This window comes from Salvia hispanica, chromosome 1, assembly GCF_029641045.1.
Source record: "Salvia hispanica isolate PSC_SH4W2 chromosome 1, Shi_PSC_v1, whole genome shotgun sequence".
NCBI lineage: Eukaryota > Viridiplantae > Streptophyta > Magnoliopsida > Lamiales > Lamiaceae > Salvia > Salvia hispanica.
The window spans coordinates 25,927,349-25,945,630 of NC_142692.1; the positions used below are offsets into that span (position 1 = coordinate 25,927,349).

General features: G+C 38.9%; 2 protein-coding genes and 1 long non-coding RNA gene across 4 annotated transcripts; 2 read left to right on the plus strand and 1 right to left on the minus strand.

Annotated features, from left to right (window-relative positions):
* The first annotated feature begins 927 nt into the window (after positions 1-927).
* SDG20 (SET domain protein 20) lies at positions 928-2,798 on the plus strand. Its single transcript, XM_048124769.2, has 2 exons — positions 928-1,614; positions 1,768-2,798. Exons 1-2 carry the CDS (start codon positions 1,026-1,028, stop codon positions 2,154-2,156), a joined length of 978 nt encoding a protein of 325 aa, XP_047980726.2. The 5' UTR covers positions 928-1,025; the 3' UTR covers positions 2,157-2,798.
* On the minus strand, positions 2,193-6,521 carry LOC125222252 (Leucine-rich repeat protein kinase family protein). 2 transcript variants are annotated; one of them, XM_048124768.2, is made up of 10 exons: positions 6,342-6,521; positions 6,071-6,171; positions 5,897-5,931; positions 4,186-5,528; positions 3,819-3,952; positions 3,411-3,651; positions 3,124-3,326; positions 2,993-3,042; positions 2,800-2,911; positions 2,193-2,559 (listed from the first exon to the last, which is right to left on the minus strand). In XM_048124768.2, exons 4-10 carry the CDS (start codon positions 5,519-5,521, stop codon positions 2,287-2,289), a joined length of 2,349 nt encoding a protein of 782 aa, XP_047980725.1. In that variant the 5' UTR covers positions 5,522-5,528; positions 5,897-5,931; positions 6,071-6,171; positions 6,342-6,521; the 3' UTR covers positions 2,193-2,286. The 2 variants fall into 2 exon arrangements, with proteins under 2 accessions (XP_047980725.1, XP_047980724.1); XM_048124767.2 differs by having other exon boundaries at positions 6,035-6,171.
* A 1,814-nt stretch (positions 6,522-8,335) lies between these two features.
* Positions 8,336-9,310, plus strand: LOC148933509 (uncharacterized). The gene is made up of 2 exons (XR_016135571.1): positions 8,336-8,931; positions 9,005-9,310. It is a non-coding gene; the product is annotated as an uncharacterized LOC148933509 (long non-coding RNA).
* Positions 9,311-18,282: the final 8,972 nt, after the last annotated feature.

The window sequence follows — 18,282 nt, forward strand, 5'->3', positions numbered from 1 at the left end:
GAAAAACGGCTTCAATTCGCCAATTCATCCTTGGCTTCTGCGGCTGGTCTGTTCTGATGCATTCTGGCCGGTTTTAAAACATGCCCAGAGACGCATAATGGTTATGCGTCATTGCCGAAAGACGCACAACGGATATGCGTCATTGCTCAAAGACGCACAACGTATATGCGTCACCATATGCGTCTTTACAAAACGCAATATTTTTTGCGTTTCCACTTTAACGACGCATCATCAATATGCGTCTTTCGTCAAAGACGCATCTGCTTTATGCGTTTCATTAAGAGTGACGCATAATGCTTATGCGTCACTCCCTGTCTGGGAACAATTTTATTCTTCTTCATTAAGATGGAATGCAATTACAAGCCCAAAACAAAAGAAGAATTCTCCCTAAAAACACTGGCGGATCTAGGGGGGGCAAGAGGGGGCGGTCACCCTCTCTGTGCGACTAATTTCCTCTTATATGGACGTAAAATTACCATGTCCGCTCCCAACGTTTGCCCTGACGTCGCCGAAAATCGAAAAAAATTGTCATTTTCGCCCTAAACCAACCCACTAATATATATTTCTCCCCCTCCATTTCTGAATCCTAGATCTGCCACTGAATAAAAATATTTTTAAATTCGTGTATAGACTCATAGCATATGAACTATGAAGATATTTAGTCAATTACTGAGGGTGTCTCCACCGGTGCCCTTCCCACTCGCCCGTCGCGGACGGGCGACCTGACGGGCGCCATAGTGGGCTGGACGGCCGCCCACGCCCGTCCCGTGTGCCCCTGCGATGGCCTCACCCCTCCCGTTGACATCCTTATATAACCCGAAAAAACATCCCTAGATATTACGCATCCTTATATAACAAAAAGTTTTTTTTATGAGAAATGTAAGTTGCCAAATTTAATTTAGTAAAAGGAAAAATTAGGCTGATTATATCCCCCACTAGCCACTACAACAAAAAACTCAATTTTTGGGTTGGATAAACCCCTGTAATGGGAATTTAGGACGGTTGGACCTTCGCCCAATTGTACAATGGATGAACCACATTGCCGGAAAATCAACTACCATCAAACCGGCGAACCATTCTTTCATTGCGCCCCCATCGTCATTCCTTACCTCAATCCCACCGAGCTAGCCTCCATCTCCTCAACCTGCAAAACCTTGCACCACCTCTCCACCAGCGTAATTCCCCGCAGAACCTCCGACGCTTCCAGAGGTTTTGAGAAGCTTCCTGTCCCTTTCCACAACCCCATCCCCGACGACCCCCACACCTACTCCTACTTCCTCTACACTCCATCGCAGATTCTCCGCACTACCACCCACCTCCGCCAGCCATGGGGCTCCGACCACGATACCCCACCCGATCCCCCCTCTCCTTTTCTATTCCGCGTCGACGGCGCCACCGGTTGCGATTGCGCAAAAGGCTGCGGCGCCGATGATTTTTGCCCCTGCTTGAATCTAGAATGCGGCCCGAGTTGCAAGTGTGACTCGCTGTGCGGAAACAGGGAGACTCAGTGCGGGCTGAATTTGAAGTTGAAGATTGTAAAACACGAGAAAAAGGGCTGGGGCCTCTATGCGGCGGAGCTGATCACCGCCGGAAGGTTTATCTGCGAATATGCCGGTAAACAATCATTTCCCCCAAATACTTTCTGTTCACCAATCTCCAATTAGGGTTTATTGAAAATTTGTTGACTTCGCCATTTTAATTATAAATTGTTGGTTAATTTATGTTATGCAATAGCTATAGAGTGATCTGGGATTGATTGGTGTGAAGGTGAGGTTTTGTCGACCAAGGAAGCAAGAGAGAGGCAGCAAAGCTACGACGAAGCGGCGAGGATGGGACGGCTGAGTCCGGCTCTTTTGGTGGTGAAGGAGCATCTTCCATTCGGAAACACATGTATGAGGATGAACATTGACGCAACCCGGATCGGCAACATTGCGCGATTCATCAACCATTCATGTGATGGCGGTAACCTCGACACCCTGATAGTCAGAAGTTCCGGTTCCCTCCTGCCCCGCGTCTGCTTCTTTGCGGCTTCGGATATTCGGGCAGACGACGAACTCACTTTCAGCTATGGCGATGTCACCCTTAGCGCCGATCCTCGCCCTTGTTTCTGCGGTGCTTCTTCTTGCTCCGGCATCCTACCGTCTGAGCACACATGATATTCTATGCTGCTTGTTATAAAGGATGGATCAATCAGAGTTCAAAGGCTTGATTTTGATGAGTTATAATACAACAAAGTGCATGTTTTGAGCTGGCATTGTGTTGTGTATAACAATGTTTTCTTTCCTATCATTTATTGGTGATGATTGGCTTCATGCGTGAGGATTGCAGAGGAGAAATGGGAGAGCCGTCGCTGCTTTGAGATGCATCCTGAACCTGAGCAGCAAACTGCAGATTCCACACTACATCTTCGATCGAAGGTCTTTCAGCTGGATCTTTGAGTAAGCATCTGCAGCATATCCCAATCATCGTTCTTGCAGATTCACCAGAGCACGTGTTTCTGACTGCTCGGTCGACTAAACTCCTCCTCGATGAATCATCACTTGTTATGCTCGCATTCATCTGCATAACATATTGTGGATGAAAGTGTTATCAATTGCTCAGTTTGCTACCACTGATGTTTGGTAGTAGTATATTTTGGCATTTGATAGAGCAGAGAAAGAAAAAGATGCTGATAAGTAGCATAATATTCTTCTATTTTAAACTGATGTAAACTTAGTTAGCTTCATTTTTACTGCATCATTTGGTACTCCACTTTGTAAAAGAGGGAGATAACATAATTCAATATTAGTTCATGACTACCTCATCTTTTACTGCATCCTCCTCGTTCCTCGAATTTATGGGCTTCCCTGTGATGAGTTCTAGTAAGATCACCCCAAAGTCGTAAATGTCCAACTTATCTTGATGCTTTGCTCTGTCAATCAATAAACAAGAAACTCTTCACTCTGATTCCTAGTAGTTTTTATGTGAAGAAGCAACATAGTTACTAACTAACCTTGCCTTCTTAAGCTCCTTTGATCCTCTGAAAAAGTTTTGGAGGCTATCCTGTAAAGTTGAGAAGATTTGACATTCAATTTGTACAAGAATCAATGAATCATGGTAAGTGACAAGTTTATTTATATATACCTTTTCCATGTTGTCTGATAGCAAAGGAAGGTTGTAGCTGCTGATTTTTGTGACAAGGTTCTGATCCAATAGAACATCTGTTATCTTAATGTTGTTGGCAAAAATACCAGGAACAATTCCTGTATGGAGGAACTGGATACCCTTTGCCACCCCAGTAGCAGCTGCTATGCGCTGAGCCCAGGAAAGCTTTTGTCGACGCCTCTCTGTCAATTATAACAGCAACTGGTTGTAAGAGAAACATATACATGAAGCATTTCATAACGAGAATTGTGGTCTGGTGAATTTACCAGATGTCCAGCTTCTGAGAGTGCCATTTGGCACATAAGCAAAGACCAGAAACACTCTGCTTACACTTGAATCATCCAAGTGGTACTCAAAGCAGTGTCCGAGAGCGCTGACCAAATTTTGGTGTCTGAGTTTTGAGATCAACTCAATGTGAGGCTTAAAGTGCTGAGTTGTGTGATTTCTTCTCAATTTAGGGCATCTAATTGCCACATAGGAGCCATCCCTCAGTTGACCTCTATACATCTGAGTTAAGGTAGAGTCAGCACTTGTCCAACATCAACAAGGATAGTGAGAAACATATAAAACTAAAATTTTTGGGAATAGAATCTTGACAAAGAGATGATAAACAAAGTGAATCAGGACGCGAATCTTATTAAGTGTAGCCTTGTCAATGAAACTGATGCAAATACCTGACCCTGAGAACCTTCTCCTATCAAAGTTGAAGAATGAAAATTATTTGTTGCCTCCTCGAGCTCTTCCAGTGAAAAGGTCCTATAAGATGGAAGCCCGAGTCCGCCTATTTTCATTGCTTGAGTTATATATCCTATTACACCAGTAAGATCAAATTCAAATTGTCAAATCTCACATTGCTGTACTAAAGCTGAGAACCATTGCACTAATCTTAATACCTAAACATAGTATGGCACATGATGTATTAGCTTTCATTTGACGAAAATCACTACCTACCCACATACATTTAGAGTGCCCAACGGCCATTGTCACATTCCTAAAACGAGGATCAAAATAGTGACAGTTTATTAATGAGCAGAATCTTACTTGCGTCTTTAAGTATCTTTGAGGTGTAAGTTGTTGATGCATTGTCTTCTGCGAGTCTAGGTTGCGATTTCTGTGCTGCTCTTTTGGCAAGAAAATTCTTTACTATCAAGTAAAACGCGCTCACTAAAACTACTCCCACCATAACTCCACCACATATACTTAAAGCAAGAATTACTTTGGCAGCTTGCTTTTGCTTATGAGAATGAGGTAAAATTCCCACAGCCAGAGCCTCATTCTTACAGAAGGAAATCGGCTGCTGATTCTCATCTCCGGTTGCTAAACAGTTTTCAGCATACAACACAACTCTTTTACTGGAACCAGACAGTAGGCATCGGGGCAGTTTTCCAGTCAGCAGATTGGCAGTGAAGTTCACATAATAAAGATCATCATTGCAAGGCAGACCTTCAGAAAGCATTCCTGTCAATTTGTTTTCAGCAATATTCAGATAAGCAATCGATGGCAGAGAAAACATAGACACTGGAAATGGCCCCACGAATCTGTTGAGAGAAATATCAAAGAACTTGAGCTGATTATATGTTTGAACTTTCTCCGAGATGCCAAAGCTGAATCTGTTGTTCCTCAGCACAATCCTTTCGACCTTTTGGCCTACTATTGGAAATCGAGGCCCAAGGGCATTGTTTTCCAAGTTGAGCACTTGAAGATTAGTCAGGCTGCTAAGATCCGGCACGTCACCTGAGAAATTGTTGTTAGACAGCACGAGAACCCTGAGGGCTTCCAAATCTCCCAGTGAATGAGGCAAGGATCCATACAAAGAATTATTTCTCAAATTCAAAACGGCCAGAGCTGAGAGTGAGCCGAGGCTATCTGGAAGCCTACCAGTGAAGTTATTGCTATCGAGTATGAGAGTTTGAAGGTGTTGGAGTGATGAAATAATGGGTGGTATTTGGCCTTCGAAGAAGTTTGAAGTCAGGTTCACTATTTCTAGGGAGGATAGGCGCATGAACTTGCTAGGCAGAGGCCCCCATAGACCTAAAGAGACCAACGTGAGGACCTTCAAGCTCGGGAGCCTCACAAGCGTGCCAACGAAGGACTCAATTGAGAAATTCATAGGCAATCTAGGAGCCCCTAAGTCCCCCACAATATGCAGCTGAGTTATGGTTTTATCATAGCAAACGACAGTGAGAGTCGGAGTTGGTTCACTGGTGCAGAAATCCATTCCAGTTTTCCAGCTACTCAGATATGGTGGAGAATTTAGGAGTTCTTTGATTCTCAAAAGAGTTTGGACATATGGTGATCCCAGATGCTCTTTACAAGAGACTGAAACCAACATGACAAGCAAAAACGGGACAGCTGTTCGATATAAGGGAATTGCCATCAGCTACCTGGTCAAGAAAATTCAAGTATCATAAACAACTCATCAAAGAAAAAGAGGAAATGGGCTATAATTTGAAGATTATCACGCCAACTCTCATTTGCATTGCAAAGAAACAATGGAACTCTGAGGTGCAGATGGATAGTGTAGGCTCACTAAAAAGCAGCAAAATTTAGTATCCAAACTACAAACACACTGATATTTGAAAAAGATCTGCATTTTACTAAAGATTATGCTTGAAAATTATGTTGCTCTTTCACTGAAAATTGAAGAGGTGTATGCAATCCTCATCCATTCAAAAAACGCAAAAGCAAACTACTATTTGCTCCAAAAAGCAAAAATGCAGAACAGATAAAATGTAATTGAAGCAACACATACCTTTTCTTAGCAAATGAATGAAGTTTCTTGTGAACCTAAATGTGCAAAAAAGAATCACCATCATTAAGTTCAATTAATTCAAACACACACTCATTCACTCACAATATTTCCCACAAATGAAGCAACTAAATTACAAACCAGTAATCAGGTGATGCTGAACTACCAACTCCTGACCTTCAAATTAAGCAACCTTAAACTTCAAACACAGCCCTCATTTCACTCCACTTAAACTCTGACCATAAGGATTATAGCTAATACTGCTGCTGTTCCCATTCCTGCAAAAAAAAAAAATATTCCATAAAATTCCAAAAAAAGCTATCTTGAAGAATTGGGTCCTTAACAAAAGAGTCCCTAAATGTTTTCCTTGGAGTGGAGGAGTGATCAGAAATTATTAAGGATAAAGGAGTTTAGCATGCATAAAGGAGAACATGGGTTCAGCAAACACCTGATTTAACTTTGATAAACCGACAATTTTCTTTAGGCAAACTCTCTCTTTATGAGCTTTATTCCACAATTGCATTAGTGCTTTTGCAGCTACATTTGATGAATTGAACCGCCAAGGAAAAAAATAAAGAAAAGCAGACACTACAAAAAAGAAAAGAAATAGATTCTTGTATTAGATTTGAAGAGTCTTTTATTTTATGTGCGTTATTGTTCGTCATCTTGTACATGCATCCTTTTCTTGTATTAAATGGTCATCAGATTTAACGGTGATATAGTTTGCTTGCTAGGATTTGTACTGCCCAAAATTTAATATTTTAGCCACAATTTTGGTAATTTAATGGACATTTGTCATTAGTATTGGTTTAGATGATAAAAAATAGAAATGATTAGTTTATTGTTTAAATAAATTTGGAGGTTTTTAGAGCATTTAATTACTCCATTTAGTTTAGAGCATTCGGTTACTTAGATTAATGTATTAAATGGGTTTGTGGTATTTCGCAATCAAAGTGGAGTCAGCAGTTTGGCGTAAGGGTTGTGTCATGTGTGTGGGGACCCAACTCGCGGCTTAGCTGTGACCCTCTTTCTTCTCGTCACCTCTTTCACTTTTTTCTTTTGTTTCCAACTAATTAATTTATGGTAGTACAATAATTTAATTATGATTGGAATTTGGAAAGTAGAAAAGAGGAACATGCAACGTGGTGGTGATGCACAATTATTCAGAAACAACAATACTCTGTTGGAAATTTGAGTGGACGAATGATAATAATTTAGAAAAAAATTGGGATATTTTTTTATTTTCAAAAAAAAGTTTCTCCAAGTTTTTAACCCTTGCTAAGTTTCCAAAAAGGTCTCTGTCACATATTTTATTTTTTATAAAACAAGGTACAAACCTCCAGATATTTTCATTTCGTCGTAGTTAAAATAACCAATCACTAATTTCCGCTATTTATCTAGTCCAAACAAATTAAATACCACTAGTATAACATTTATGCATATAATGTGTATCCTATATTTGATATATAGTAGTACCTTGTACTTTTATGAAGTACTATAATTTTCCCCTTTTTTATTTTTTATTTTTGAAATTAGCAGTAGTTTCTGTCTTACAAGTTACAAAAGAATGTGATAGCGAAAGAGGAGATTTAATTGATGATGGTTAATACTAGTAAGGAATTAGTGATGGCGACTTTACAAAAAAGTGCAATGATGCACTGAAAAAGAAGGCTAAACATATTCATGTTATAATAATATTGAATTGAACTATTAATGTGACATGGACCATTTGAAAATGGGGGCTCATCAAAGTGCCTAGATTGTAATGGCCTCAATAGGGTCAACTGTTATAACTTTTCTTATATTTGTATTCATTTCAAAATCATCAACTTATCTAGTTGATTGAACATGCCATATTAACAAATGGCTGATTTGCTTCAAAATTCAAATTCTCAATTGTTCACCATAGAGTAGGGAATGCTGGACTCCTAGATGTGACAGAACATACTTGAATATTAGGATTGGATTATTTTTTAAATTAATGAAAACACTCTTTAAAAAAATAAGACATTTGGTGGGAAGGTAATGTAAATATGTAATGCTAACTTTTCGAACAACAATGAAATATATTTCCTTAATTTAAGATAAAACTACATATTCCTGGGATAATTATTTGAGTGAACTATATATTTCTTAATTTCATATAAAACTACATATTCCTGCAATAATTATTTGAGTGAACTGTACCAAATGACCTAACTTTTGCACTTCTTGCACCAATGACTCCTAGCAATAAAAAATAGCACCAAAGGGACCTAACAAAATATACAATTACAAACGAGGTTTTTAGCCATTTTTCAAACGAAAATGCCTAAATGGGTTGAAGGGCAATTTAGTTTGATGACCGCCAAACCTGCACACCTACTCTACATACCTGCAGAGTTTTGTCGAATCATTATATTTGGTGCAGATTTCTCATGATGAGTTTTTGTGAATATTATCTCTCTCTATTCATTTGTCTCTATTCATTTGATTTCACTCATTTCACCCTCTTTCATTTTGTCCTCTTTCTTCTCTAATTTCTCTCCTTTCATTTCTACCGTCGCCTCTTCAACCCATGCATCGTCATACCTGAGTTAGTGTGGTTCTGTTGATTTTTTTTATCATGTAACGTATGGATTTCATCCTCGGCCGTCGATTTAGGCTATTCGATTGGCAACTCGACTTAGGGGTTTAGGGTGCATCGTCAGCAACTCGATTTAGGGTTTTGGGGTTCCCGTGATGTGCTATGCAAATTTTGGGGTTTGTTATTATTTTTTTTAGCATATGATTTTTTGCTTTATAAACAAGTTTTAATTTTGAAGGTAGTTATGTCCCGTCCAAATTGCAATTCTGGTTTTAATTTTGAAATTTCTTCTTCTTCTTCTTCTTCTTCTTCTTCTTCTTCTTCTTCTTCTCTATCTTACGGGTCAAGTTTCAATTGGAATTGACCTCATTCTGAAATTGTGAAATGTAATCATGATCTTGAGGCTGAGCTTGTGATATCTAGGACGGCTGCTAACCCCGGTCGACGTTACTATCGCTCTCCAATATGGAGGGTATGTTAAAATCATGTATTATATTTTCATTTTAATTTTTTCGTATGAAGTTTAATGATATAGTCTTGTGCAGGAAGATGATTGCAGGTTTTTTCGTTGGGTTGATGCGGGTCTTTTCCCAAGCTTGAATGAGACCAATTCGAATCACAGCTTAGGGCCAAATCAACGATTCAAGGTGTTCTTGAAGAGAAATTGCGCGCGAAAACTGACGAGTGTGAAGCGTTGAAGTTACAATTGACCATGAAAACTGATGAGTGTGAAGCTTTGACGTTCAGGATTGCTAAAATAACCAAGCTTTCCCGAAAGATGAAAATTACAATCTTGTTGTTATGTGTTGTAATTATTCTCCTTTTGTAACAAAGCTATGTAGTGTTGGCTCTGTTCTTTCCCAAAATTTCTATCATGTTGATTACATTTTTAGAAGTGATATGAATACGAATATCAAACATTAGTCGCAAATCAGAAACAAAAGTGTGGTTTCAACAACATACGTTGACACAAGTGTATATGGAGAGGGTTAACATCATCAAATAATATGTCATTTTCAAACTAAACACATAAATCACGAATGAAGTATTAACCCTTTGCATGAAATAACAAACTATGTACACAATTAAAAAATCACACAAATTATTGTGTAAATAATATATGAAGTACTCCATCAACAAACCCGAAACCAAAATAACAAACTATGTTCGTACATGAGTAATTCAACATACAACGACCAAAATAAAAACAAGTTTTTAAAGATTATACATAATCAAGTTTTCCAATGCTTCAGTAACTAGGAACTCAATCTCGATCATCGCGGCGGCCACAGCGCTGGGGCTGAGTCCTGGCCTTGGTCCGACATGTGCTAGGCACAAGAGCAGCTGGATTGGGCTGCAACAAATAGTCTTATATACTCTTCTGTCCCAAGTTACTTGAGTCGTATTCCTTTTTAGGTTGTCACAAGTTACTTGAGTCATATTTAGTTTTGGCTAAAAATAAAACATCTAATTTCACCTAGCTTATTCTTTCTTTTACTTTACTCTCTCTTCTCTCTCTTACTTTATTCTCTCATCTACTTTATTTAACTCACTAAACACAACTTTCTTAAATCTCGTGCCGAAAAGAAATGCCTCAAGTAATATGGGACGGAAGGAGTATGAGAAACCACTCCTCACGCCTCAGTTTCTTCGGTCGTCCACGCTGTTGCGTGTCCTAGGGACGCCAGTTCGAGTCCAACCTCAGGACTCTTGGGCCAATTGTCCATCCCATTGATTGGGTAAATGACATTCTCGTACAAAATCATTGTTGTGGACTTCAAATAATAGCGAGAGACGTATCACGTGACATCCTCGCCATTCTTATTTATTGTAGCGATAGCATGTGTGCACGGGATCCCTGCCATAATTTGCAGCAGCATGTAAATTCGCTCATGTTCACAACATATTGGCCAGACGGCCCCGATACTTGGTATGAGTCCTCTCCGTTCCATGTTGCTCTCCATGAAGAAGCTCTCACGTAAAACTTATCCACAATCTCCTTGATAACATGAGGGACTACGTGATCGTAGCTCTTGATCCACTGGCCTCTAATCTGAATCCTTTTCATCTGACTCGTCTAATGTCCTCCAACATGCTGATAATAGCTTTTTCTCGAGCCAATGCAACCTTGGAATTAAATGTCTCGCAGATATTGTTGAGGAGCACATCACAACAAGTATGCGTGGAGAAATATGTCTTTATCCATTTTTCTTTAGGAGCAACCCCGGTAAGGTACTGATGTGCTTGAGGATACTCAACCCGCAAAGCATCCATCTTCTCCACATAATGTTTGTGGGTTGTATTTGCGGCAATCTCCCACAACCTGTCTTTGAAATTTTCACCGGTAAATCTCTTCTTGAAGTTGTTGTAGATGTGCTGAACACAGAAGCGATGCTCGCTCTGTGAGAAATCCTCAAGAATAACTTTTGCAAGGCCCTACCACCTAGTGCAACACAACACAATTATCACAACACAATTATCACATAATCACGATGACAGTATTAACATATTAGGTCCAATCATACTTGGAGTATTAAACTGTAATCACATTTGGAGTATAAATGTAATGATGAAATCACATAACCCATACCTTTTGTTGATCAGACATGAACATGTATTTAGGGTAATTTGCATGCAAGTCAAGGTCTTTAGACAAGTATTCCAGAAACCACTTCCATTGTTCATAGCTCTCCGCCTCAGTCACAGCCCAAGCAATCGGCCACCAACCATTGTTTAAGTCAATTTCCATAGCTGTCCCTTGTACATTCCTCGCAAGAAACAAGTGCCCAAAAAGATAAATGACCGGCAAAAACGCATCTACCCATTTTTCAACGGTCCCAGACAACAATATAACCTATTGAATCTCGGCCCTACGGCGCCAGGATCCCTTATATTCTCATAGTGTATATACACACTGGAATCAGAGTGTGTCCGTTTTAACGCTGTCGAGCTCAAGGTTCTCTCTACTCTGAAGTTTAGATCTTCTCAGGTAAGCCAAGTAGGTTCGTTTTGTGTACTCCTCGATATAAAGATGTCGTTGAATTCATTCTAGTTCAATGCTTTGAGAATGTGATTAGGTCATTCATGCCTTTGGATTTCAGGTTATGGAAAAATCAAATCTTTGCGTTTAGCCTTCCATGATCCGACGACAAAGTATCCCAAGCTTGGCCGAATGAGAGAGCCGATCAAAGCAAAGTTGTTTTAACTCTTCATTTGTCTTCATATTTTTATTTGCACTGGATCCAACCTTCACAATTTTTCATTTTTCGTAAATATTAGTAATTCATTTCAACTAATTCGCTCTTATAGTAAAAAATGTTACATATTTATTGTTAGGTTCGGTATACTGAAAAGCATATTTCGAGCAAGTTTCGCGCGAATAGAATCTTGCTTGTATACGTAAAACTCTACAATCCACTTTTAACCCGATTCAGTATTATTCGAGCAGTCTCGCACGAATAGAATCACTATTATTATTATTACATTGTGTTTGCTTGTGCATTTATAAGATGTTTTACAAACATTTAAATGCATAAGAAGTAAACAAAGTCTAAGTCTTTTGCTTAGTAGACCGGTAGTGGGCGTTGTCCACTTTAAGGTAACACGGTCAGATCTATGCAATGCTTTGCAAAAGAAAAAGAAGAATTTCACAACCTAGATAGGCTTTGGCTACATATCGTGAAAGGTTGCAATGTTAGTCCGCATATTTCTAAGCCTTACTGAAATAAGATGACATTGGTGTGGTATAGCACTGAACGGATCTAACAGCAAGACGTGTCTTTATGCTATCTACTGAAAGACTAGGTCTTGATAAAATACTATTTCTTAATCTACATATGTTAGCATTGAGCATACGGTATTGATTATGCACTACTTTGACTTATCAAATGGTGCGGGTTTTTCGCAACCCAATAATCCTGATATATTGGGTAGTGGTGATTAATATCTAGCGGTGCTAGGATTGCTATTATGTTGAATCGTGCGCGAGGTGAGTCTCGTTTGATAATGTCCTCAAGAGGAGTTCGAACAAGGTTTTATTATTCGGAAAACTGGCCAGTTGGAATTTTATTACTCTATGAATAATAAATAAATGTTTCTTGTTAAGTCCACTCTTGAAATTAATAAGATATTAATTAATTAAGTCCATAGCAGACATTAATTAATTAATGGACATTTATATCTTAAGTGCGGGAAATAAATAATAAACAAAGTGGAAACCCGAATTACCTGTAATTTCGGATTTGGATGGGGAGAGTTCAATATTACTTCTGTAGTGGCTGCTCGTAATATTCCAATATAAGCTTGTATTAAACTGTGGGTTCAATTTAATTAGTAAAAAGCTAATTGGGGGAGCCCATATCCAAAACCTTCCATAGATCCATGTCTGGGCCAAAAAGGAACTTAATATAAATAGGAGAATAAAGGAGACAGAAATCATTCATTATTATTACTCATATTTTTCGTCTCCCTCTACCTAGAAGAGTTCGAATTTCTCTCCTAATTGGAGAAGGATTTCTTCTGTCTTCTTTATTCGAGTCCTAGTATTTTGATAAGATCAGCCCACCCTGATATCGAGATACAGTTCGGGAACCAGAGAGAAGATCCATGGTCTAGTATTGAAGATCATCGTGGAGAAGGCGCGAGCAATCGACGATTCTTTGGAGAATCAAATCAGTAACTCTAAACCGTAGAATTCATGTTTTAGGATTTACTTTCTGAGCATGAATTATTTGCGTTCTAGCATGAAATTATCTGTTTAACATGTGAATTGATTAATCGCATAATCGGTCAAATAGATCCTACGTCTGATTTATTTGCGTTCTTGAATATGAAAATGTAATTATCCAGCTTCTTATACTATATCTGAATAAATGGTCACAAAAGTGAGGAGAATATAATTAGAAAAAATAAAGAAAAATAGTGAGTTTTTGGATGTGGAAAGTTATGGTAGAAACATGCGCCAGAAAAGAAGGTGGGAGATGTGTTTATAATATATGCTATTTTTGGCCCTCAGACTTGCACACACCTTTTCACTTTTTAAAATTCTCATTTCGGTAAATTCAATCTAACTTTATTACAACAACTTAATTTATTAGTAGGATGTATTAATATTTCATTATCTTCATCATCAGCCGGAGGTCCCTTGTTATGGAGATGACATCCGTCTGGAACATACTCAAATGATGGAATATATACATCATCATCGACAACTTCATTTACAACAAATTACAACAAGTACTACTTCCGGCACATCAGGTACTTCTGCCCTTGGAGCTCCTTCTTGCACATCACCTTCAAATGTTGACATTAAAATTTCACCCGTAACGTCCTCGATGATGGGAACGTCCAACTACGGTTGACAATGAGCGTCCTCTGACTCATCCATGCACATCCTCTTCAACTGAACTTGGCTTTTCCATGTCAGGTTGTACAACTACTGTTTCCATTAGAGATTCAGAAACTTGGTCACGTGGACATCCAGGTGAAGGAGTTGGAATTGATTGCTCTGTGGAGGACTTGGAATTGGATGTTCAACTGATGCTGATAGCCTTGAGACAACCTACAATCGACAAAACTTTAATCATATCGAATACCAAACATAAACCATAAATCACAAACGTAGTTCCAACTTGTGTTGTTACCTCTGCCACGCATGCGCGGACATCACCTTCTCCAACTACAACAACTTCTTCCATCTCTTCAACCTCAAGTTGTTGTACATCTAATGTTTGTTCGGTAACTTGGCATTGCCCCGTTATTGTAGGAGTTGATTGCCCTGTTGGAGAACATGTCATTGAATCAACTGATGACGGCCTTGGGATTGGGACATCCTATAATCAACAAAACATAAACCATAAATAAAAAACTAGTTACGAATTGTGCTGTAAATCATAAATCACAGACATACTTCTGCCACGCGTGCATGATCGTCTCATTTTCCAATAACTCCAACTCCTACAATCTCTCCAACCTCAATCACAACAACTTCGGGTTATGCTCCATCTGTACTATTACATGACGCAAATGCTTCCATCAAATTCTTATAAGCTGCCTCATCCCTTTTCCATTGCCGACGTTTGTCTTCTAAACTTTTGGTCAGATACTCTTCGAACTCAACATCCCTAGGGTACCACCCAATCATCAATGGTTTCAATAGTTTCCTCTGCTCCTCCTGTTGTTGTCTCTTCCGTTTTGGTTTAGGCTTCGGCACAATTAGATCAGGTTCGTCAATCTCTTGAATGACCACTGTGGAGTTTTTACAAGCTTTACAATATTTGAGAAACTCATCCGCTTCTTCTTTTCGCTTCTTTAGTAAGGCGACCGCCGGCGTAATCTCGACGACGTAAATTTGAACCAGCTTTGTGCTAGAAGCCGCCACTTCGAAAAAAGCAGTCAGATGTGGGTCGTCAATAATAGGCATCAACGAGCCTCCTATGTCAACGTCCATACACCCATCACTATACTTTGGATGACAATATAAAACTCGCAAATGGTTTTCCTATCATACTTCAACTTCAACACCATACTTGACAGATATAAGAGCTCGAATTGGTTAATGTTGCAAAAGTCAAAGTATGTCAAACGACCCTCAACATACTTCTTCTGTTTATTGATTTCGAATATTGAACCACCGTGATGAAAAGCAATGGAAAACCTCCCAGGATGCTCCTCTGTTAGGGTTATCAGAAAATTACCAAAATTAAACCAACAAATACAACATATAATGACAAAAATCAGAGCACCAAACGTCACAACATCAAAAGAAATTCCCAAAAATATCAATTTCGGAACCCTAAATCACAGACTGCATCTCTTGGTTGGTGAAATTATAGTGAACGATTTGTGAAATTTTAAAATACAACTTACTGTATTTCTCCTCTGGGACAAAGAAATTCAACTCAGGATCGCGGACGTCCCATGTTTCTGGGTCTACGTCGACTACCGGTACGTGTCTAGGTGACATCGCTGGCAGAGGTTGCGGTTGCGGTTGCGTTTTCCGCCGTGAGGAACTCCGCGAGGAGGATGCTCCAGAAGAACCAACTCGTTTCCGTTTTGGCGGCATTGATGCAAATGACGAGTGAAATGGATGAAAATGAAGTTTAGGAGTGGAATGGAGTGAGCGAAAAGAAAAGTAGAGTGAAATGGAGGGAAGAGAAGTGTTTCAACTTTGACAAAATAACAATGCAAGTACTACTCTCTTAAGTGGTGTGTTTAAAAGTTGGGAGGCGAAAGGTTGCTGCTGCATCTGCATTGTTTCGAGGGAGAAAAAAAAACTTGCTAATGTGTCAGTGTGATAGTACATGCAGCAGGTTGCATGGCAGGGCGACGCCATCATGGTGTGTAATTTGACGAGAATGCACTTTATGCTGGGGTTTGGTGCCCCATGCACAGCGAAAGACTTGTACAAAATAAATAAATCAGACACGGATCTATTTGACCGATTATGCGATTAATCAATTCACATGTTAAACAGATAATTGCATGCTAGAACGCAAATAATTCATGCTTAGATAATATAAATCCTAAACATGATTTCAACGGTTTAGGGTTACCGATTTTGATTCTCCAAAGAAATGACGATTGCTTGCGCCTTCTCCACGATGATCTTCAATACTAGACCACAGATCTTCTGACTGGTTCCCGAACTTTATCTCGATATCAGGGTGCGCTGATCTTATCAAAATACTAGGACTCGAATAAAGAAGACAGAAAAATATCACGGAGGAGAGATGAGAGAATTTTCGAGCTCCTCTAAAAACAGAGGGGGACGAAAATTTCTACTACTAATTGTAATTCTGTCTCTCCTTTATTCTCCTATTTATATTAAGTTCATATTGGGTCCAGTCAGGGATCTATAGAAGGTTTTGGATATGGGCTCCCCCAATTAGCTTTTTACTAATTAAATTGAACCCACAATTTAATACAAGCTTATATTGGAATATTACGAGCAACCACTACAGAAGTAATATTGCACTCCCCATCCAAATCCGAAATTACAAGTAATCCGGGTTTTCGTTATTTATATTAATTATTTCCCGCGCTTAAGATATAAATGTCCATTAATTAATTAATGTCTGCTATGGACTTAATTAATTAATATCTTATTAATTCCAAGAGTGGACTTAACAAGAAACATTTATTTATTATTCATAGAGTAATAAAACTCCAACTGGCCAGTTTTCCGAATAATAAAACCTTGTTCGAACTCCTCTTGAGGACATTATCAAACGAGACTCACCTCGCGCACGATTCAACATAATAGCAATCCTAGCACCGCTAGATATTAATCACCACTACCCAATATATCAGGATTATTGGGTTGCGAAAAACCCGCACCATTTGATAAGTCAAAGTAGTGCATAATCAATACCGTATGCTCAATGCTAACATATGTAGATTAAGAAATAGTATTTTATCAAGACCTAGTCTTTCAGTAGATAGCATAAAGACACGTCTTGCTGTTAGATCCGTTCAGTGCTATACCACACCAATGTCATCTTATTTCAGTAAGGCTTAGAAATATGCAGACTAACATTGCAACCATTCACGATAGGTAGCCAAAGCATATCTAGGTTGTGAAATTCTTCTTTTTCTTTTGCAAAGCATTGCATAGATCTGACCGTGTTACCTTAAAGTGGACGACGCCCACTACCGGTCTACTAAGCAAAAGACTTAGACTTTGTTTACTTCTTATGCATTTAAATGTTTGTAAAACATCTTATAAATGCACAAGCAAACACAATGTAATAATAATAATAATAGTGATTATATTCGTGCGAGACTGCTCGAATAATACTGAATCGGGTTAAAAGTGGATTGTAGAGTTTTACGTATACAAGCAAGATTCTATTCGCGCGAAACTTGCTCGAAACATGCTTTTCAGTATACCAAACCTAACACTTTAAGGGTCTGAGGGTGTTATCGTCCGAAAAAACCTCGTTTGTGATTGTATATTTTGTTAGGCCCCTCTGATATTATTTTTTTTGTTAAAAGTTACTGGTGCAATAAGTGCAAAAGTTATAGACCTTTGGTACAATTCACTCTAATTAATTAATGTGACAACATACATTGATCTTGTATAGGGTAAAAATGGTAATGTTAATCTAAACATATATAAAATCACATTTTATGGTGGACACTTTTGGTGCCAAGTTTAATGAAATGTGGAAAGATGGATTACTATTTTTCTTCTGAATGACAAGTTATAAAGATATTTTTGACCTGTTAGTATGCCTTGAATTTGTATAGGATTAGGTTTCCTAATTGGGATAAGATTATGTTTCCTAGGCCTAGTCTGTCTAATGTGTGCCTAGCAGTCATAATACAATTTGTTCTCCGTTTTTGCCCGTGGACGTAGCCAACACAACGTTGGTGAACCACGTAAATTCTGTGTCTATTTACGTTCTTTTGTTTCTCGATTCACAATTTCTCTATCTATCATAACAAACTGGTATCAGAGCCTTGGTTTTCGAACTAGGGTTTTGAATTCCGCTGCGAGGGTTTTGTCTGGTAAATCGAGATGTCTGCTCTGAACGTGAAGGTTGACAAATTCACCGGGAGAAATAGTTTTGGTTTATGGCAGATCAAGATGCGATCTCTGCTGAAGCAGCAGGGTTTGTGGGAGCTGCTCAAAACAAAGAAGGCTACAGAGGATGATAAGGAGTGGACAACCCTAGATGAAAAGGCCCACTCGACCATCATATTGAGCATGTCTGACGATGTTATCATCGAAGTTGCGGATCAGGAGACGGCTGCTGCTCTTTGGGCGAAGTTGGAGAGTCTATACATGACAAAGTCTCTAACCAACAAGTTGCTCTTGAAG